Source organism: Python bivittatus, unplaced genomic scaffold (assembly GCF_059951505.1).
Source record: "Python bivittatus isolate LINGU-HERP-01145 unplaced genomic scaffold, Pbiv_v1 ctg000200_np1212, whole genome shotgun sequence".
NCBI lineage: Eukaryota > Metazoa > Chordata > Lepidosauria > Squamata > Pythonidae > Python > Python bivittatus.
The window spans coordinates 22,666,073-22,688,243 of NW_028277040.1; the positions used below are offsets into that span (position 1 = coordinate 22,666,073).

Below are 22,171 nucleotides of genomic sequence, written 5' to 3' on the forward strand. Positions count from 1 at the left end.
ACTTCTTGAAGTATGCATACCCAGCAGGTATGCAGCTCTGTCAACATCCATTTATTTGTGGATTTCTTCAATTCATTATGAAGATTTTAGTGGGTCTTCCAACATTACAGAGATTGGGGGGACAAGCAAGCCTGTTCAAAAGAGTCTTCAAAAACTGTCCTAGAAAATTAATGTGTTTAAATGATGAATCTGGCTGAAACCATTATAATTCTAGGATAAAGTCCAACATTTGCTGAGTAAACAGTTAATGTAACAGACTTCTTCTTTCTTGAAATTGTTTTTCCTAAAAATCCACTCAGAAGCTCAGGATTCAACACATCTTAATAATGTTGGGGAAGAAATAATTGCCACCTATTCTAACAGCAAAAAGTGGTTGTCACTCATCTTCTGCGATTTCCATGTTCTATCTCAAATCAGCATACAGTTTAGCAATTATTACTAGCACAGAACACTAGATATAGACTTTTCAATAGTTTTTATTGTAATATAAAAATAGTTACAAAACTCCTTTTGCTTTGCAAGTACTACTGATCCCACACATTCAAATACATTTCAAAATGTTTCTGGTATTGGCAATATCAAAGTTTCTCTTTATTAAAGGTATACTGTTTATTTTTATATACAGTACAGCATGCATTGCTTTAGAAATGTGCATCATGTACAGTCACTATTACAATAATTGGCACTAATAATTCTGCTATGTTCATTTAAAAATTCAAAATATAAAGGCTATCATAATACACATTTTTCTTTCCCATTCTCACCTCTGTAGAGGTCAGAGTTTGCCAAGCTTTACATCTTCTACCATCACCCTACTGAGCATTCATGTTAATCTTCTGAGAAGCCTTTCACTTCTCCAAAGCTGTTCTTAGAAAACAGCTATGAAGATGTCTGGGGTGGGACTTATCATCTACAACAGTTTCCATTACATAATATTGAGATAGCAATTCTTAACCTTCATTTTGGAAGTTGCAATCCCAACTTATCTGAAAAGCAAGTTTGAGGAAGGCTGCTGTTTTCTAAGATCACTCTCATAGTGGCTCACAGTAACACAGCAACTACAAGCAAATTAGATACTTAGGGTAGAAAAGAACACTTCTGGCATAGGAACTTGACAAATTAACACTTTCTCTTCCTGTCTAGACGACTAGTCAGGACAAGGACACTGACATGTCCAATCTAACATAGGCTTTCTGTTTTCTTTCAGAAACTAAGTAGTGATTTTTTTTAGATGTCTAGAATGAATGCTTTAATTTACATTATAAATTTAAGTAAAAGCCAAATTGATTTTGGAAGTCAGTTAAAAGTATTGAGAAGAAAGTACTGTTAGACTTCTTAAAGGATCTCAATTTGCTGCTGCAGTTTTGATCTTTTCTCCAAATGTTTAGCTGCAGTGATAATTCAAAACATCTGATTAGCTTCCCTAAAGTCCAATTACATATTCATGCCATATTGTCCAGAAATATATTTAGACAGTCTTTTCAAAATGGAATCAAGGATGTGCTGAACACATTTCCCTCATATTGCCTAGAATTAGGTTACATTCTCTATCTTCTATACTGGTAACATCCTCTATAATATTAGCTAAAGGGTTCCTCCAACCATCCAGCTAGTATTTGTTAAACTAGTATGTAAAAGTGGATGGCATTCTTTAGCTTAAACAATCTCTAAACAGAATATGTAAAGCAAAAGTAAAATACAGTGAATCCTCTGTATAGGCCTTTGTTCAATGTCAAATACTCCATTTCCTTGGAAAAATGCAAGCACACTAGATTTGGCATACTACTAGCAGTACCATGAGGAGGGCTGGCATAGGATTAATGATGCCACCTGACACTGTAAAAGGCGATCAAAACATGCAAGTTGGGAATCCTAAAGCACAGCACAAGTCTCATAACATGTAGGCTGAATGTCCCCTGATTTTTTTCATTACTGTATCAAATATTTTTTAGGAAAGCCAAAAACATGTTGGAATCTAAGCATAAAATGAAAGAAAAGAATCTCCTCCTCCTCCTAGAAGTAAGTAGCTTATTGAAATATGTGGCAACTGTGATCAGTTCAGAAGAATTAGAATTTAATCCAACAGCTTCAATCAGTAAACATTAGGGAAAATGAGATCAGAGAGAAGGCCTTGCTCTTTGCCAAACATATACAATGCTGGCCATCTATTATGCATGACAAAAATGGTTTCAATTTTTTTCCTGCAACACTCTTGAATGTACATACGCTCAAATGGCACTCTTTAAGAATAAGAGTTTAGAGTAACACAGATCTAGTTAAGTCTATTTTACATTATACTCTTATAATCTGATCAAACTGTAATCACTCTAAGAGAATATTTAATCCAAATAATGGAGATACCATATATAGCCAATATTCATTTAAATGCAGTTGGTGCAAAAATAATACTGATTGCCCTATAGCAGCAATGTCTGAGATTGCTGTGATATCAGAACATATGTTTGTATGAGAAGCTGTCGCCTATGTGAAGAAAGAAGCTAGGTAGGGTAATCATATAACTTCTATCAATATAGCCACCTTCTTTGCCTCTCCCCTTCCTGGCCATGATAATCATAATCTTGAACTATAGAACACACAGCTCTCCTCCTACAATGCCAGTGGAAAGTGACATCACAACTCAAGAGAAAGTGCTGTGAATCTAGAGCAGAAGGAGAATCAATTGTGGAGTTAATCATCCAGCTTTCCAAGATGGCCAGAAGGTCCACAGTGCTATGGAAACAAGTCTGAACAACATTAAAAATGTATCAGAGTTTTAGCAATTTTATTCAGTGGAGTGCTCCCTTTCTTTATAACTTTCTTCCAATATCTGAAGTCTAATTGTTTAATCTTGTACTTCTAAAGATCCTTCCACAAGTCAAAAATCAATTAAAAATAATTTCGTGAAGCTGTTGTGATATTTGTAGATTTTTCTCAAGTTTATCAAGGAATACAGCACAAGTTACCTTAGAGTCACCATAAGAACTGTGAAGCAATAAACATAGGTTCTTCTAAAATTAAAGTCTTTACTAACTCATGTCAGTTATTCAGAAAAATCCTAACAATATTAAGAAAGCAATATATAGTGCATTAAAAGGGGACGTGGTGGCATAGCGGCTTAATGACGCTGAAAGCTGCTGGCCAGAAATGGTCAACACTTCAGTGGTTCGAGCCCAGCTTCACACAGCAGAGTGAGCTCCTGCTTCCTCCCCCAGTTCCTGTCAACCCAACAGTTCGAAAACTTACGTGAGTAGATAAATAGGTACTCTCACTCTGGTGAGAGGAAAAATGCTGGCGGCGCCTTGTAAAAGGAGTCGGGAGCAGTTGCCGGTAGCGCGGAAGCTGCGCTCGCCCGAAAAAGGTGCGAAGCAACGGAAACCCCGCCTCCTGCACTCGCCAGCTGGGTTCTGCTCTAGGAAGGAGGCACTGGCAAACCACTTCTGAAACACCTTGCCTTGAAAACTGCAAAAAGGACTCATCCAAAGCAGTCACCGCAGAGTCGGTAACGACTGAGTGCAGATAAAATATATATATATATTGTGCATTGAAGAGCTGGGGGAGAATACGGAGAAGAAGTTTTCTTCACTGCAAAGTACTTTTATATACTTTCTTTACATAGTTGATCTCTGTCCAGCTTCATCAAATTTGGGATTTCGTTTTCTAGCAGCTGCATCACTGCTGAACTCCAAATCTGGACTATGACAGTCATCATCACTGAGTGTTTCTGCAATTCGTTGATGGGCTTGAAAAACCTGTTCCAGTGGGCGCTTCCAATGGGACCTTGTAGCCATCCATAAAATTACAGCACCATAGGCAAAAATCAGGACACCGAGAACATTGACAAAAATAGCTTCTTCTGGGGAACTGCTATAGGAAGGCGATTTCCTTCAGAGCAAAACAAGTCAAAATTAAACCAACAATTAACAATACTAAATTAATAATCGTTGTTTAAAACAAGTAGTAACATTCAAACAAATACTTACAAGCTAAAAATAAGTTTTTCTGTAATTCCCATTAGGGCCGTGGCAATCACTGTTCCAAAGATGAGAAGACCTGAATAAACATGTATTGGCATAACAGTTGCCCGAAGAGAAGTGGAAGCGAAGGGAAGTAGGAAGACCATAAAGCCTAGAACAAGCTGATATACAGACAATATTTAGCTAAAGTAATGGTAAACTTTACTTTAAAAATAAACAACCACCAAGATAAACCTTTATAAGGAAGATCAAATTAGTTGCCTATATTACCTACTGAAATCTTTTGGGCCCATGGCATATTCCAAAACTAAAGAGTATGTTTTTATCACTCATACCAAATAGTTGATACTTGTCACAAGCAAAGTGGCCACCCATGAAATGCTTGTTTCCTACCATCCCTTCTAGCTCCCCAGGGTGTTCCATCACACTTACCTTCTTTTCCCTTCGAGGCAAGTTGTACACTTTCAGACAAAGCAACCACCCAACCATGCTAGCTTCTCATTTTTCTTGGAAAAAACCCAAACCTATACATTTAAAGTCAAGCAGAACAGGAAACCCAGAAGGTGCAGAGGGATGCGTCCCCAAGGAGGTACTTTTTACTTCAGTAAGAGGCAGCACTGAAGAGGTAGTTTATTAAAGCTTGCCTAAGTGCAGAGATGAGAGGCAAGTGAAAAGTCAGTAGGAAAGGAGTTCTACATTTTTAGATCCACTGCCAAGAATGCCTGTCTCTTATGTCCATCAGCCTACTACGGTTTTAATAGTAAGTACTTGAGAAGAGTCTATAAGGATATATAAGTCAAGAGAAAGAATTCATTGGTGAAGGTGGATTTTCAAATAAATGGTCCCAGCTGGTTACAGCTTGAAGGATTAAGAATCAATCAATTAAGAATTACACTTCGAACTAGACCTGGAAGCTTATTGACAGCTGATGCAAAATTTTAACCGTAGAATTTACATATTCTACAGTCATAGATACAGACAGAAGGAGAGACTGTTACATAAGTGAAGGTGAAAGATTAAGCAATGCAACAGACAGGTGTATAGGACAATATATGAGTTACAGAAGGAAACAAGAAATAGTCAGAAGGGCAAAGGAGCAAATCAGAGTAGGAGTCCCTGTGATATATTCTCAACTGATTTATAATAAAATCGGGCAGCATGTAAGTTAAATAAAATACAACTGGAAACTATCTCCTGGAGTTCTGAAAAGCTCTTAAGGCCTGGTTTTGGTCTCAGGTCTGGGGTAATGTATTTGTGGGGCCCCTTATCGTGCCAGGCCTTCCTGTCCTTCACTGCCTCCCTGAGTTTGCTCAGTTTCTTACATTCCAGGTTCCTGTACAATATTGTTCTTTACAGCATCAGACCTTCTTTTCGCTTCCAGATACACCCACAGCTGAACGTCCTTTCGCCTTTGGCCCAGCCACTTGTTTTAATCTGGGCTGCCAGCATTGTTATATGTTTTAAACAGTTTTTACTGTTTTTGTATTTTGTAAGCCTCCCAGAGTCTACTGGAGTGGGCAGCCATAAAAAATTTAAATAAATAAATAAATAAATTCTTTGATTTGATTTAGATGCTGCCCCACTCTGGGCAACTCACAGCATTGAACAACAACAGCAATAATAAACATTCAAAAAATAGAGCATTAGAGCATGTTAGTGGCTTCCTTTCAAATCTTGATTTTTTTCAGATCTGTTATTGATTATCTAGGAGTATTTTATTTAGAATAAAGAAAATACAATATCCCTGAATATTCAATAACAGACCTGAAAAAAAAATTAAGATTTAGAATAAAATGTATATTTTTGTAGACAAACAGGCTGTGCTGTTTTTGAACACACATTATTAGTTATGGTACAATAGAACTGAAAAGGATTTTACAGATATTATATTCAATATATCATTTTTGCTCATGTGATGGTCATATTTTAAAGCTGACATTTAAAAGATTATCTGAAGCCTACATAAGCCACAGGATCCTGTTTACAATCTTTTTATCATCATTAGTTTCTTTAAATCAATGATATAAAACAGAATTTGTCAGCATTTTATGAAAACATCTGGAAGAAATGGTGAATGTATGAAAAATATAAAATCTATAAGAAGCAATAAAGCTTATGGTTATTAAGATTTGAGTTTTCAACTTGCTGGCAAAATATTGCTTAGCATTCATAGAAACTACATTTCATTGAGATAATGAATAATACATGTGGACTTTATAGCTGTAATATAGATATGTCATTATGGACCCTTTTCCACAACAGAGGAAAAGCTGTGACTTAAGATCTTAACAAATTTTGCATCTTATATCTGTGCTGCAAAAATCTGGAATACCATGAAATGGCAGCTGAGTTTCCTGGATCTGTTTGCTGCCATTTTGTAGTTGTCTAGATTTGTGGTGCAGATTGGATAGGTTGAACTAGACAGAGACAGGGCAGAGGCTATCTTCTTAATATTTATTTTATTTATCTTAACATGATGTTTAACTGATATTAAATTAATAATAGTTAAAATCTATTTGTTAGTAGATTTTCCCACTAATTTTATCCATCTTAAATTGTCACTCTAGCTAGGGAGCACAGCCATTTTAGTCACAATCTTTTTTGGCCTATTCCTAATGTGAATTTTCAGACTGGAAAGGAACCTGACACTAAGAAATTAGGAACACATCCACAGAACCAAGTGACTTGCTGTGACTGAATAAAGGACTACATTTTCATATTCACAATGGGCGTCATCACATAGAAGCCATCTGGCAAGCAGGATAGAAAAACAAAAAATAAATTCCATTTCCTATGTGGATAACAACATTTATTTTAGGATCCGGACTGGCAAGATCTTGTATCTTATGAGCAACAGAATCAGAACAGAAACCCCCTAAGAATACTGGCATGAATTTGTTCATGCCTTGCTTTTATTCAAGGCCAACTCCTACATCTTGGAGTGGCGACCAATGCCAAACCTACTGCCACCTTTTAAGAATCTGTGCTCTGTACTCTAATAAGCAATTAGCTACTTGTTGTGGCAAACTGCTCAGGACTACAATCATCCTTTTGGAACCTCAGCCTGCAGTCTTCTATCTTCATCTTTAAGTGGATTTAAAGAAGATGTTGTGGATCTCCAGATGCTGCTGAATTAAACTCCTAGCACACCTCACCATTAGCATGGAGTTGTTGGGAATTGTAATTCTAGGAACATCTAGAGGACAACAGCTTCCCCAACTTAGCTGTAGAATTTTACATTAATTGATATACATTTATTTCCTTCTCTACCATTAAAAACAAGGAAGCCTGAACATACTTCTAGGATGCTCTGTGTAAAAATTATATGAAAAAAACTCTACATTCAAAGGTGGTAAAGTGAGAGAGGTTTCTGAATATAGAAAGGGCAGCATTTTTTCTCAAAAATTTAGTAAAAGCTGGAGAATCAAAAAGTTCCTTATTAAACAAATTGTTTATCCAGTGCAGAATGACTGCTTTCAGATACTATTGAATCAATAAAACAATGTGTACAGTATTGTGTTTTTAAATCTACCTCTTAAGAGAATAGCATTTCCTCTTACTATGGTTAGTTATTTGGCAAATAATTTGACTCTTCCCACATCTTTTAAAGACTTAAACTGCCTTAACCTTTCATTGTTATTTTCCAATCTGCAAGATATGGTAAACTACAGGGTTTTTTTTAAAACTGTCATACCAAATGTTTACTAAGAAAATATTTAGTTCCTGAATTGAATAGATTTGTGTAACAGAATGCCAGTTTGCTTAAAGATAATATATCTTCTTAAGTTACTTTGTTTACAATGAACACAAGGGTTAACTTGTCAGATTGTAAGGTTTATGTATGAGAACTGCAAAGTACAAAATCCCTAGTTAAAAGCAATTTATACACAGCCCATTCAACCATGAAAGCACATTGTTAGTAAAGTTAAAATAATCTTATTCTATTTTTAAGTACAGTTTATAAATGTCATCTAACCTGTAGAGCATAAAGAATTACAGCAGTCAATCCAATCCAGCTGTGCAGACTGTACATGTTAGGAATCTTCTTAGCATTGTGGAAATCAAAAACAGCCACCAGAGAAATAATTGCAAGTGTCAGAGCAACAGTATTTAACCCCGCATGGATTAATTTCATCAAAACTTTGCTGCATTTCCAAGTCCATGGTAACCTGTATACAATAATTGCTAGAATTGGGAAATAAGGAAGAATTTTGAAGGTCAAAACAAAACAAAACAAAACTAATCTTACTGGGAACATTAAAACTATTCTTGCATTATTCTAATGATATACAACAATTTTTGAGAATTTGCCTACACAAAACTGGTCAAGTTTTCTCATTTGACTGTTTATCCCTTTTCTGGGGGGAAAATTTCAGATTGCAAGTTAAAATATTGACCCCAACCTTTTAAAGCACTTTTTCATATGATCTAGGTACAGAAGGAAAAGGTTGTATCTCAGAGGCAGTGTGATAAAGATCTCTACCTGAGATTTTGGAGATTGGCTGGCATTCATGCTAGATTAGATAGATGGTCTGATTCAATATACTGAACAAAATAAGAACTGTATCTGTTTTTTTGAATGGAAATTCCTGGCTTATTGTGCTCCTTCTAAACCAGACTCATCCACTAAAGTTGGTTCTTGATTCATATATTCTGGGGTCGTTGACAAATCCTGAATTGTTTGGGAATGGCAAGCCAGGATCTCTAGTAGGACCATTTATTAAACTGGATGAATTTAGCTACATGCACATTGGAAATCAGATAGCACCTCAATCTTTCATAAAAATACAAGGAACTCTGTTTTGTTTTTAACTGTTTTTAAAAAACTGGTCCATGTAGCTGGTAATGGCCTTAAAACAGCAGTAATATGCACTTTCTGTCTGTATGATAATCTCACTAGACTATGCACAGCAAGTCAACAGCTACAATCTAGAAGTGGGCAGGACCAGAAGAATCTTGGGGGACATCAAGAGAGAAATAAATGGTTTAAGCTCCTGCAAATGGGTTCCTTAAGACAACATTGCAAAATATGCAAAAAAGGGGAAAAAACTGGATCTACTCAAAGGGGCGGGGGTTCTTGGAGGGGGCTACAGAATGGATCCTGGTAAGTCACTAAGCATTCTTCCACTAAGACTTAGGCTGTAATGAAAGGCATGTTTCATGGAGCTGGCATGTCACAGAAAGATCAGAGTACATTATTTTTCTTCCAATTAGGTCAGTAAAAAAATTGAAGAGAATTAAGGAGCGGTGCATAATACATTGGTCACAATATATGACTAGGTAGATACCAACATTAAGATAAGCTGCTTAGTAATAAAAAGAAGGAAAGTGCTCCATCTGGACAAATACATACTTTCTAAAAGCCAAATCTTAAACATATTTTCTAACATATATGTGGCCTGTGCCAAGGACTTGTGCTATAGAAGTCATAAAGAAATCTCTGTTCCCAAATGGAATGTCCTGGAACATGACCCACTGTCCATTCCTCTGTGCCTATAAGTAATATTGACATTTGAGACCATTTAAATTAACTGCACACACACTGCAGTTTCATAGCTTTTCCCAAGATGAAAAAAGCACATTCAAACTGAAGAGATAATCTTATATTCAAATCTTTAAGAGGCTGATAGGAAAAATGTGGATTTTAAACATAGTTTGTATTTTACTATCAAATGCTTTCTTGTAGTCAGCCATATGCCTCTTATCCAGCACTACTAAGTGCTATTTAAAGAAGCATAATAATAGGAGCAGCCTTAAAGATACTAAAATAATGAACTTTTTTAGGATGAAAAAAGTCTGCAACCTTTTTCTGTTCTTCTGACAACTTGTTGCTCTTAAAGGTCTGTTAGCTTTATTTCCTTACAATCATATATTCATAAAAAGGCTATTCCTGTTACAGTTGATTTCTTTTGACTCTGGTATGTAGTCCCCATGTCAATTTTTGTAAGTATTTATAAAATATATTATTGTGTAAAATATGCCCCATGTGTCCTCCAATACTCATTATGTGTGAATAGATACACCATCCTTTCTCAGTATGATCTCATCAAGATGTATGGGGACTACCATAAGGAAGACTGACACTAATAAAAACTGGAATCACAAGTTTTCCTAAATAGTAGCACTTTGGCTGAACTGAAAATAAACTGTTACAAAAAAATTCACTACTCAGCCATTTTTTCCCATTCTCTTGTTTTTTGTTTTTTTTTTACACTCAGGAGTCTCTTTGTCTTCACAACCATGCTACGCACTTTTCTTTTTGTTCATCTATGCAGATTCCACTATATATATATGGTACTACGTTTAGTACCTCAGAGCTATATATTTAATCCACTGTATAGTATGATAGTGCCATAAATTTAATCCACTTCTGTCAATTCTCAAAGAATCGATTCCTATATAAAATTATAGTATATTTATTTGGTTATTTAACAGTATTTATAATTTACCTTAGTCCCCAAAGATCTGGGCAGTGTATAAAAACAAATAGAAACCAAGACAAAAAGAAAACTTAATATCACAATAACCCCCCATCAGAAACAAAGGAGAAAACACTTTTATGATGCCAAATTATTTACATCACCACAGACCTGTAATAGTTTGCAAGTTTTTCCATTTGAATTGTTTTATTGGCATGCATAATCACAGGTAAAATAATAATGTTAAGAGCAATACACATGATATAGATATTAGTTATGTAACAGTGGGGAAACCAAAATAAAATCTAGTTGAATAGGGGGGGGAAAGCCCTTAAGAATGTTAACTATTGCCAACCAGTCCGCTTACAAGTGCCATTCTAACCTCAATGAATATATGAATACACACACATACATATATATAAAAATAAATAACAGGATCAGACAATGGAGGGTGGGACACGGCTGGTGGCTACATTTGAGAACACGTCATGGACACTTTCATTAAACAGCTGCCATGGTGACATAGCCACTGGCAACATCAAAAAGCAAACTGTTGTGGTATTTCTTTATTCCCCTTTATCCTGAGAATGCACTCTGCTACCCCACTTTGTATTTATTTTGTTTCTGCATAAGTGAGTACAATTTCATACAAAGCTGCCACATACTACATTCTTTTCTGAGTTCCAAAGGCATTCTTGTGAATGAATACAATATTAGGGGGGCCATGGTGCAGCATGTCCAAATCAGGAAAAAGAAGCAAGTCAGATCTGGCTGTGAACATGATCAGGTGCCAATGGGCAAGGCATAAAGTTCCCAATGCCTGGCATATTAAATACTTTAAAAGATTTAGCAGTCACGCCTTCTAACAGGTGAATGGTAAATTGTACACTAATCCCTCCATGAACTGAAATATATTTGTTAAACTGAGCAAACAGCTTTTCTTCCATCTTGCTTTTACTTCTAAAATCTCTCATTTTTGTTCTCTAGACTCTGATGATCGAACTCACAATTCTCAGCTTGTACAATTAATTTACAAGCCCAAAGCTGATTTCCTATAATCACTTCCCAGGAAGTATAAACCTCATATAGGATGACACTGTACACTATACGTGCATTAATTTTTAGTTCTGTTCTACTAGAGATTTTCTACCATAAAAACTTCCTTCTTTCACATTAATCCTACTCTACCAAGTGTTTAGTCTCTAGCTTTGTTTTACCCCATTATTAAATCTATTTTAAATTACACAAAATCTATTTTTTTCAACAGTACAAGACTATGATTATTAATTATAAACTATTCAACAGGGCTGACTCCTGCATCATCTTCAAGGAAATAAAATGACTGTAAGCTTCCATGAATTAGAATCAAGATGGTCAGATACACAAAAGAAGTTACTTTTTTATATTTTTATATTTATATTTTTAAGGCGACAATCCTATAGAAACTGTGATGGAATGGAATTATGAAGGCCAGGCTCAGGGAGATAAACATTTTCTTACCTCCCCAGAAGAGCGTGGGAGGAACAAGAGGATGAGACTGGCACCTCCCTGAGGAATTCACACTGTTGGAACTCTAAGAGACAATGCAAATTCACTCCAGCTATGTTTATTAGCTACAACTTCTAACCCCCAAAGTCAGCCAGCCACAACAGCCACAACACACTTCATAATTCCATTCCATCACATGACATAAGAGTAATCAGCACTGAACACAGTGGGGCTTTCCAGTAAACAAGACTGTGCTGTTCCTTTTACACCATCCAGATTTGTCACACGTTTAGCAAACGTCCCTCTCCCCGCCCACATTTTCAACCTGAGCTAAGATCTTCAGCAATCCAAAGAAACGTTGAGTTGTGATGTTCACATTTTCAATTCAGGTAAGGCGTCTAAATCGCCAGAGAGAATTAACGGTCCCAAAGACACTCCCATTAAAAACGCAGCCATTGGGGAAAAAATAGGAAGCCTGTATCTCCCCCCACCCCCCTTCCTCTTGGACGCGATATAAACAATCAATTATACGGGTAAACAGAAGAGGGCCCAAGCTGAGGAGAAGAAAAAACCCGTCCCGACAGACTGCTTTCGAACTTTGGCTGGCGCTTTTGTAACGCTCTTGAGTGTGTTTACTCAGAAATAAGTTGGACGCAAAAGACCGAGGCTCGCTTGCTAGCTGACCGGCTCCGAAAGGGACAGTCCCCGGGTCCAGCAGACAGTCTGACTCAGAACCAAGGAAAGGGGGAGGAACGGCCGGTCTGCGGAGGCAGGAGATCCCAGGAACTCTTCGGGGGTCCCCGCATCCTGGGAGCGTCCCAACTCCTGGCCGGGGACGAGAGCGCTGCTCAGGCAGAAGTTGCGATCCCGAGCTTGCCGTCGCAGCCCTGCTCAGCCGCGCGGAGCTCACGCCGGCTCGCAACCTTTTGAGGTTGTGTTACAACCCTGGGACGGGTTCCTGGGCGGCGGGAAAGCTGACAACAGCTGTCCCGTCGGTCTGCTAGAAGCCAGCCCCGTGGAAGCGAGCGGACCTGCGCGCGCGGGAAGCGACCTACAGCCCCAGCCATCTGCATGTGCTGGTCGCGTTTGCGGGAAAAGCCCCGCAGCCTCGCGACTCTCACTTCTCCGCCCCCACCCCCGTCCCAGTCGCTCGGCTGCCCCATGGCCTCCCCGCCCTCCTTACGCACCGATCCCTTGGACGAACACGAAGCCCGTGACGATGAGGACCGGGTGCCAGTTGAACTCGGCCGAGTCGCCGTTCCAGGCGAGCCCTTCGCGGTAGTAGAGGACCCAGACGACGGCGAAGACGACGGAGAGGAAGCCGAGCAGCAGCGCGGAGCCGAGGAGAGCCAGGAAGACCTTGTAGCCCTCCATCTTCCTCGTCCACCCCAGGACGTAACTGCAGGGGATGCAAACAAACTCGAGGGTGGGGCGGAGACGGGAGCAGGAGGGCTCGGCTCGGCTCGGCGTGGCGTGGCGTGCTCCTTCTTCCCCTGGAGAGAAAGAAGGGGGTGTGAGGGAAGGCAGGCGGATTCCTCCCATTCGGTCCGGAGGAGGCCAGGAGGGAAGTTCAGCCTCCGGGCAGTGACATTCCAGAGGCGATCCGCTGCTCCTTCGTTCTTGCTCGCTGCCTCTTCTGGCGCCTCTTTCTCCCCCGGACTCGAAATACAGTAAACTGAACGCAGAGTCTGCGCTCCTGGGTGCTCTGCAGGCGTTTTTTCGGAGGCTGCCTGCGGGGTTTGGGCAGCAACGTTAAGCCGAAGCCTGGGTTTGGCTATGGAGGAGCAAGCCCAGCGGAGGTGAAGGAGGCTTACTTGTGGGGGCTGCTGGATTTCAACTTCAAAGACCCACCGATCTCCTCCCCCCAGGGAACCCTTGATTCGCGGTGACTGGATTCCACCATACCCTGTGCTTTCTCGAAGCAGCGTGGCAGTCGTAGGGCCGTCAGTGCAAAAAGACTATATTTACACTCGTTTTTATCCTCCTTTAGGCAGTAGGAGGACTAGGTCGGGGCTGGGGCTGTCATAACGTTATGGGGCCCATGGGGTACAGAATGCGCTTTTCCCTGCGCTTTCTACCTGCTTCTGAGACAGGCTTGTCAGCCATTCCTGTGATGATATTTCTGTCCTGGCATTCTTGTAGCGCGTAGCCAGAAGCACTCCATACCCGGTAAGTCTTTGGTATAGGATTAGGGCCCAAACATGGCACTGTTTGCTGTATATAGGCAGACAGACAGACATAACACACTGTTCCCTTTTGGGGTGAGCATTACTGTTCAGAACACAGAAAGAGTCAAATAGCCTAGGAATGAAAAGCATGAAATAAGGAAACAAAAAGGGCAACCTGGTTTACACCAACAAAGTTTGCTATATTTCTTGATGCCTTTCTATCCTGGCTTCTTTCTCATTCATGCATGGCTTCTACATTATCTTTTATTCTTTAATCTTGGCAGTTTTTTTTCTTTGTGAGGACCTCATCAATTCCAGCCATTATTTTCTCAGTCTTCTACTTCCTCTCAGCCTGTTCACTCTTCCTCCATTCACTCCTCATTCATTTTATCTGACCAAACTAAGTTAGTGTACTGTATGTTTTTTCTACTGGTCTCTCACTTTTGTATTTAATCCACATGCTTCCTGCGCCCATTCATTTTTGCCACTTTCTTGTTTTAACACGGACACAAGTACTCCAGTCCTATGCATTCAACTTAATTTTATCTTTCTCTTGAGATAAGCCAACTCTTCGTATAACAAAGAGGCAGAAGTACACTCTTACACATGGCCAGCTTTGCTTCTTTTCACACATTGATTCCTTGCAACAGACCACACACTACCCATTACCTTTCTATGACCATTTGAACCACCCTTAAAAATTTTCCATGAAGTTTCCTATCTTTAGTCTATATTTGTTAAAATACACATTTTATCAGCTTGCTCTAGATGTTTGCTACTTATATATAACTTGCAGTTGTTCACTCCATTTTCCCTGTCACAACTATCTTTGTCTTTGATACATTAATTTCCAGATTCATACTCCTCATTGCAGCAGATAGTCTAACATCTGCTACAAATCATGTGGATGCTCAGCCAACATAGCATCATCTATGCACAAATGTACACATACATTCGTGTCCAAACCAAACACACCTCACCACAAGTATTTGTCCATAAATACTTTATAAACAAATAACGGAACATGACACATGCTTGACTTGTTCCCTGCTTAATGTTGAATTATTTGCTAAGCAAACCCCCTCGCCTACATTTTTCAGATTTTGCTGTTTGTTACCTTCCAGTCAGAATTCTGTCGGACACCTTTCCAAGCACATTAACAAATTAATTCCCCTGTAATTTTTGCATTCGCTCTTGCTACCTTTCCATTTAGAAAAATTCCCAAATGTCATTCTTCCAGTGTTAGGCACAAATGCAGTCCTTGTACACATGTACAGACACACCAAACAAGTTATATAGCCACTCTGTAAGCAAACCACACATGTATTTTATAATTTCTCAAGGTATATAATCTATACCTATAACCATACCATTTTCCAACATTCTTATAGCAATTATGATTTGCTTTTCATCAGTTTTTTGTTGGACACTAGCATTTATAGTATTTATTTCAATTCCACTTTTTTATACATCACTGTAATTTCTTTACAAATCTTTAAAATATGCCTTTCAACATTTCCTCATTTCAGTTTCATCTCAAATTATATCTTCACTTTCATTTTTAATTCTAGTCACTCTGCTGGAAGCTCTTTTGTGTAACCATCTCATCTATTTCCAAAACATTTATTTCCACCTACATTGTTTTCTTTGCTCTTTTAATCTCAATGGTTCCTTGTTCTGTTTAACTATATTGTTTATAACCATATTATATATTATCTTTCTGTCATCCTAATTTTTTTGCAGCAATCATTCTACCAAACATCCTTTTTCAGATTTCTCATTAGCATAACTCAACACACTTCTTGGCATTCTGTAACATTATTTTCATTCTCTTCCAAATGGTTTCCATATCCTTTTTTCTTAAGTCTACTTTCCATTCATTCTTTTGTGACAGTAATCTGTCTTCTAATACTTTTTTATACAGATTCATACTTTCTCCTTCAGTTCTACTTTCGCTCTCATTTCTTTCCTTTTCAACCATGTTCATCTTTCGCTCTTTTTCACTCTTAACCCCACCAAAATTGGTCTGTCCTACCCTGAGAATCTCTCACCCTCTCTTCTATCTTTCACTAATTCTCTCATAATAAAATCAATAGTGCTTTTAGCTGTACATTCATCCTTTTGCCATGTGTGTATAAGCTTAAACTGATAAGTGAAAGGAGACCTTTTTCTAAGCAGATATTCACAGAACAATCACCATTGTCATTCATTCTTGGATCCCCAAATAGCTCCATCAGTTTTTCTGTATTCTTTCATTCCCACCCATTTATTCATGTCATCTAGCAGAAAAACACAAGCATTTAGTACATCTTTTTTTAAAATTTTGTGCAGAAGAGGTGCATGCTAGTGATAGTTTCAGCTCCCATTTTCTTTTTCCAGAATGTTGGAATTCAATTGTGAGAACAAAATTGCTGCAAAATCGCTCCCTACTTAACTAGAAGGGTGAAGAGGAAAGCTTTAAGAATGGGTTGTACTTCCCCATTCAACTTGGGGGTCTTCTGGGACTCGCAGCTACTGCTTGATGAGCAGGTGGCAACCATGATCAGGAGGCCTTTGTACAGGTTCATCTTGTGCATCAGTTATGCCCTTTCCTCAACCAGAAGGCCCTTCAGATGGTCACTCATGTCCTGATCACTTCACAGTTAGTCTGTTGCAGTGTGTTCTACATGGGACTGCCAAGACCATCCAAAAGCTACAGATGGTTGAGAATGCAGCGGCGTGAGCAGTAATGGGCACTTCTTGTTATGCCCATGTGTCACTGCTGCTGTGTGAGCTGCACTGAGTGTCACTTGACTTCTGGTGCAATTCAAGGTGCTGATTGTTACCTATAAAGCCCTTCATGGCATAGGGCCTGGTTATCTGAGGCCTATCTCCAATTGTTTCTGCCCACCAGGTACGTTCAGGTGGAGTGGGTGTGCTCCAGGTCCCTTCAATTAAACATTGGCATCTTTTGGGACCAAGGAATTGTACCTTGTCTATTGCTGCCCCTACCCTCTGGAACAACATCCCCCCAGAGATATGTATAGTGCCTGCCCTCCTAGGGTTCTGGAAGGCCTTAAGATCTGGGTCTGTTCCCAGGCCTGGGGGTTAGTGTGTTATGTTTTTACTTATTTAATTTATTTATATCTCAAATTTGTCACTGCCCATCTCATTGAAAGGACTCTGGGTGGTTTACAGTTTTTATTGTTAACATTGTTTTTAGTCTGGGCTGATATGTTTTATTTGATGCTTTTAACTGTTTTAATTTTATAGTTAGAGATTTTAAGCCACCCAGTGTCTTCGGGAGTGAAGGAGATAGTTAAATTAAATGAAAAAAGATATACAAACTTAAGTACATAAGGTATATGGCTTTATAAAATTATGAATAGTACAAGATATTTAAGGAGGTTAGCGAACGTCTAGCTTAAAGCTTTAAATATATGTGATGTTAGAGTTAGAGGCCTGTCAGAGAAGTCTGGTTGCAGCTTAGTATACATCACATAGGCTAGGATTAGAATGAAAAAGGAATCAGCCCTAATAAAAAAATCAGACAGTGCTTCAGATTACTAAAGATAAGTCTAGTATTAATGAGAGCATGAAGTAGCTCTGAAGTTGAAGGAGGTGGAAGCTTTTAAGGAAGACATTGTAGAACATTGGAAGAGAGTGAGGAGTGTTTGCTCATAAACGTAACCAATCTCAGACACCCTCAGACCTTAATTCTTACCCTGTGGTGATCTGACTTTTTTATTTTTTACCTCAGTCCTCTTAGGATTTATCTTTCTCCATCCCTTCCCTTCATATTGGCTTTGTGCATTTAATTCAATTTGTGATTGCTGGGCAGGATTTAACAAAACAACCCTTTAAGAGAAGTGTAAAAGAAATGTTAAAAGCAATGTTTAAGTTGTCACAAAGGGTACTAGTTTCAGCCAAAAGTTAGGCCTTTATCAGGGGCAAACATATAAATATTCTAAGCTTTCTAAATCTTTATATTGAAATAAATTAAAAAGCAACTATTAATCAGTCAGCAATAGGAAAAAAGTTGGAAAACTGCAAAGAAATAATTCCAACAATATAAATTATGCATACTTATATTACTAGCACGATACAAACACTATATGAATTAGGCTTGCTCTGCAGACAGAACTACAGTTAAATGTATTTCCAACAGAGAACACAGCTGTTGCCATTTCATTAAAACATGACTTCCAACCAGTTTTTAACTTCAAGGAATGGCTTAGGCAGTAGTATTAACAAGAGCGCTCTTACCAAATCAACAAAAAGATTAACATCTTCTGTTGGCTCTAAGTTTCAGGATTCAGTATACTTCTGAAGAGGTATACAGTTGGATCCTGGTTTTATCCTGGAATCACATTGTCCATTTCCTCCCATGAATGAGGACAAAGTGGTTTCAGGATCTAACCAGGCTCTGCTACACTAGGAACTGCTTTGGATTCTGGAATGTATCTTTTTTCTACTGCTATATCTGTGACACTCTATGGAAATGAAAGTTGGACTTTAAAGAAGCAGGATAGGAAGAGTATTGATGCTTTTGAACTTTGGTGTAGGAGAAGACTCCTGAGAATTTCGTGGAAAGCCAAGAAAACAGACCAATGGATCATCTAACAAATCAACCCAAAGTTCTCACTCGAGGCACAAAGGGTCAGGCTCAAATTACCTTACTTCAGACACATTATGCGAAGACCCAGCTCTCTGGAAAAGGCTCTAATGCTGGGAAAGGTGGAAGGAAAGAGAAGAGGACAACCAGCAGCAAGGCAGATGGACTCAATTACAACAGCAATGGATGCATCATAGGAAGACCAGAGGAACCAGGATGGGAACAGATCTTCCTGGAGGAAATCTGTCTATGTGGTCACTAGGAATCAAAAATGACTTGATGGCACATAATCAATATCTCAGTGCCTTAAAAAAATTTGGGACTTTGGTTCCTTCTTGTTCAGTCCTCTAGTCACAATATGGTTTCTGCAAAAACGGTTTTTGCAAGTCAGATATATCCGACTTTTTATAGTACAGTGGTACCTCGGGATACGAACTTAATCCGTTCCGTGACTCTGGTTGCAACTCGAGTTGGTCTCAAGTCGAGGTAAAGTTTCCCATAGGGTTCAATGTAAATCTGGTTAATCCGTTCCGCCCTCCGAATTTGGTCGCAACCCGAGGCAAATTTCCCCATAGGGTTCAATGTAAATCCGGTTAATCCGTTCCGCCCTCCGCCCGAATTTGGTCGCAACCCGAGGCAATTTCCTCTTCAGAGCCTGACTCCCGCCAAGCCTGCTCTGCATTTCTTTGGAGCCATGCTAACACGCACACCAAAAACCTTCACAAAACACCGCAAAACACACCACGAGCCTCACTGAACATCTCCTTGCTACTGCGACCTCGCCCACAGGAAGCCGCGACTGCGTGACAGCAGGGAAAATGGCCGCGGATCCGGTTCGTAAGTAGAGGCAAGTTCATAACCCGAGGTAAAATTTTCCTGCCGAAGCTGGTCGTAACCCAAAATGTTCGTTAGTAGCGGCGTTCGTATCCCGAGGTACCACTGTATTTAAACTTTATATAACTTTGTTTTATTATTCTATTGAAATATATTTAATTTTATACATTTTGCAAATGATTTCTATTTTCCAATTTCTCCAAGCCAGTTTTCTTTCTACCCCATTTGTTTTCTGCACAGCAAAATAATATGATCATACATGATATATATGTGAAGATATTCAGACTGATGGTGATAATGATAATAATGTGTTTTGCTTAGCAGCAAGTAAGCAGTGTGATAAACTAACATCATCAATATGCTGTGCAAGAGTTTTTTAGTGTATGGGGAAAGCCAGGAATTCTGGTTTGTTCTTTTCAAAACAAGACAAAGATTCCTAAAACAAACCATGGCTTTTCTCCAAGAGGAATAAGAAGATTCCTGGTTTGCATAATACAGAAACCATAGATAGCTATTGATAGCTTGCTTAATCACAGACTATTTATAGCTAAGCAGAGGCTGCTTATGTTAGTATTTCCTCAACCCATCTTCTGTGGTTTAGCAAAGAGGTTGAGGATCACATTATCCCTGTCCTCTGTGTATGGGTCCAGTCAGCTAAGTTTCAATTAAGGATAGAAGTGAAATAAGGCTCATGTTAATCCTGATACAAATTTTAGTACCAAAGGGGACATTACAGGGCAGGTCTATAATAAGGAAGTTGTGTATGCCAAGATGTAATATCAAGAGTATTGAAGTGGGCTCAAACCACTGTTTTCCCTGGTTGAAGCACAGCTTTAAATCCTTTGCTAAGGTCTTTAGGGCAGCTACAGCCAAGTTCCACCAAGCAGGTGGGACATTTGTAAAGAATTCTAACTCCCACTTTAATTGAATTGCATGTAGATTGGGAAGATTGACCCTTTCCTAGTAGAAAGTTACAAGGAAGTGAAGTTGGGACCAAATTTTCAGGGACCTCAGAGTCCATAAAATTTTAGATGCCCCTGGTCCAAAAAAGCTGCTAAACAACATTTCACTCATCAGTATTCTCCACCATATAATATTGGATACAATATATTATTTCCTTATAGACAAAAATGACATAGATGCAAAGTCAACAGTGTAGCTATTGCAAATGTTGGATCTGTTTGCATAACACACCATGGTTAAGTTGGTCCTGTCTTGTTACCTGAGAGTATGTGACCCTGTGACCCTGAGGGAATAATCAAGTTCCTCAAGTCTGCAGCCACCTGTAAAACACTGCAGTTTTAGACACATCCTTCCTGGATGTGGAAGGCTTACCATGAAGTGATGTGCAGTTGGAACCATGCAGTGGTAAATTCATCTTTAAGCGAGGGGTGGTTCTGTTTGCCTTGAAGGAGGCGGTGGTGCACCCTCCTCAAGAAGCCATCACTGGACTCAGTGGTTCTTGACAATTTTCATCCAGTCTCCAGTCTTTCCTTTTTAGCTAAGTGTTGACTAGGTGTTTTGACTACAGTTCTAGAGTGCCTTGAAGGAAGTGAGTTATCTGGACCTGTTGCAGTCAGGTTTTAACTGGGTCACACTACAGAGACAGCACTGATCTCACTTATTGGTGACCTCTGAAGGAGCTGGGATGGAGTGGTGGGACCATCTTGGTACTTGATCTCTGGCTTTCAATACCTTCAATTAGGGTATCTTTCTAGACTGGCTACAAGGTCTGGGATTGGGTGGCATAGTGTTCTAATGGCTCTCCTCCTTTCTCTGTGGCTATTTCCAGTTGCACTGACAGGTAGTGAGCGGTTCAGCCCAAAGCCCCTGGTTTGTGCAGTGCCTCAGGGCTTGACACACTTGCCTCTCAGGTTTCACAACAATTAAAAACCACTGAGTTCATCCAGTGACATGGGGCCAGATAACATCAGTTCAGTATAATACACAGCTATACATGTCGACTCCTGGTCAACCAGGTAATGCTGCTCCTGGAGGCTGTTTGGATCTGGATGGGGAAGAACAATCTGAGATTTAACCCTGATAAGATTGTGGCTATGGGCGTGTGGTTCTTCTGGTCCCGGTGATTTCCATCCATGGTTCTGAATAGGATTGCACTTCCCCGTTCAGAGCTGGTGTGCAATTTGGGAGTCCTCCTGGACTCACAGCTCCTACTTGATGAGCAAGTGGCAGCTGTGGCCAGGATAGCCTTTACACAGATTCACTTTGTGCACTGATTGCATCCTTTCCTGGATAGCAAGTCCTCTGGATCACTCATACTCTGATTATCTCATGTATTGATTACTGCAATACATTCTACATGGGGCTTCCCTTGAAGACCACTTGGAAGCTAACAGCTGATAAGTGCAGGCAGTTATGGGTACACCTCAATGTGGTCATGTAACACTTCTGCTACGTGGGCTGTATTGGTTACCACTGAGCTTCTGGGAGCAACTGAAGATGCTTACAAAGCCATTTATGGGATAGGGACTGGATATCTGAGGGACCTCCTCTCCCATTATTTCTGCTCGCCTCGTTAGAGCTAACAGGCTGCATGCGCTTCATGTCCCATCCATTAAGCAATATAATCTAGGAGACCTAGGAAGTTCATCTTTTCTGTCACAGCACCTGCTGTCTGGAATAGCAAGCCTTTACACATTTTTAAAAAATCTGACTTTCCCCCCAAGTTTTAGG

At 39.3% G+C, this 22,171-nt stretch overlaps 1 protein-coding gene across 1 annotated transcript; it reads right to left on the bottom strand.

Annotated features, from left to right (window-relative positions):
* Nucleotides 1–460: 460 nt before the first annotated feature.
* Nucleotides 461–13,491, bottom strand: CYBRD1 (cytochrome b reductase 1). The gene is made up of 4 exons (XM_007430401.4): nucleotides 13,069–13,491; nucleotides 7,951–8,159; nucleotides 3,981–4,135; nucleotides 461–3,882 (listed from the first exon to the last, which is right to left on the bottom strand). The coding sequence occupies exons 1-4, from the start codon at nucleotides 13,421–13,423 to the stop codon at nucleotides 3,609–3,611; spliced, it is 993 nt and encodes a 330-aa protein (XP_007430463.2). The 5' UTR covers nucleotides 13,424–13,491; the 3' UTR covers nucleotides 461–3,608.
* Nucleotides 13,492–22,171: the final 8,680 nt, after the last annotated feature.

Coding starts and splice junctions, on each gene's coding strand:
- CYBRD1 (XM_007430401.4), bottom strand. CDS start 13,423: ATGGGAGGAATCCGCCTGCCTTCCCTCACACCCCCTTCTTTCTCTCCA. Junction 8,160..13,068: donor CGTGTTCGTCCAAGGGATCG/GTGCGTAAGGAG, acceptor TCCCAATTCTAG/CAATTATTGTATACAGGTTA. Junction 4,136..7,950: donor TAATTCTTTATGCTCTACAG/GTTAGATGACAT, acceptor TCTGTATATCAG/CTTGTTCTAGGCTTTATGGT.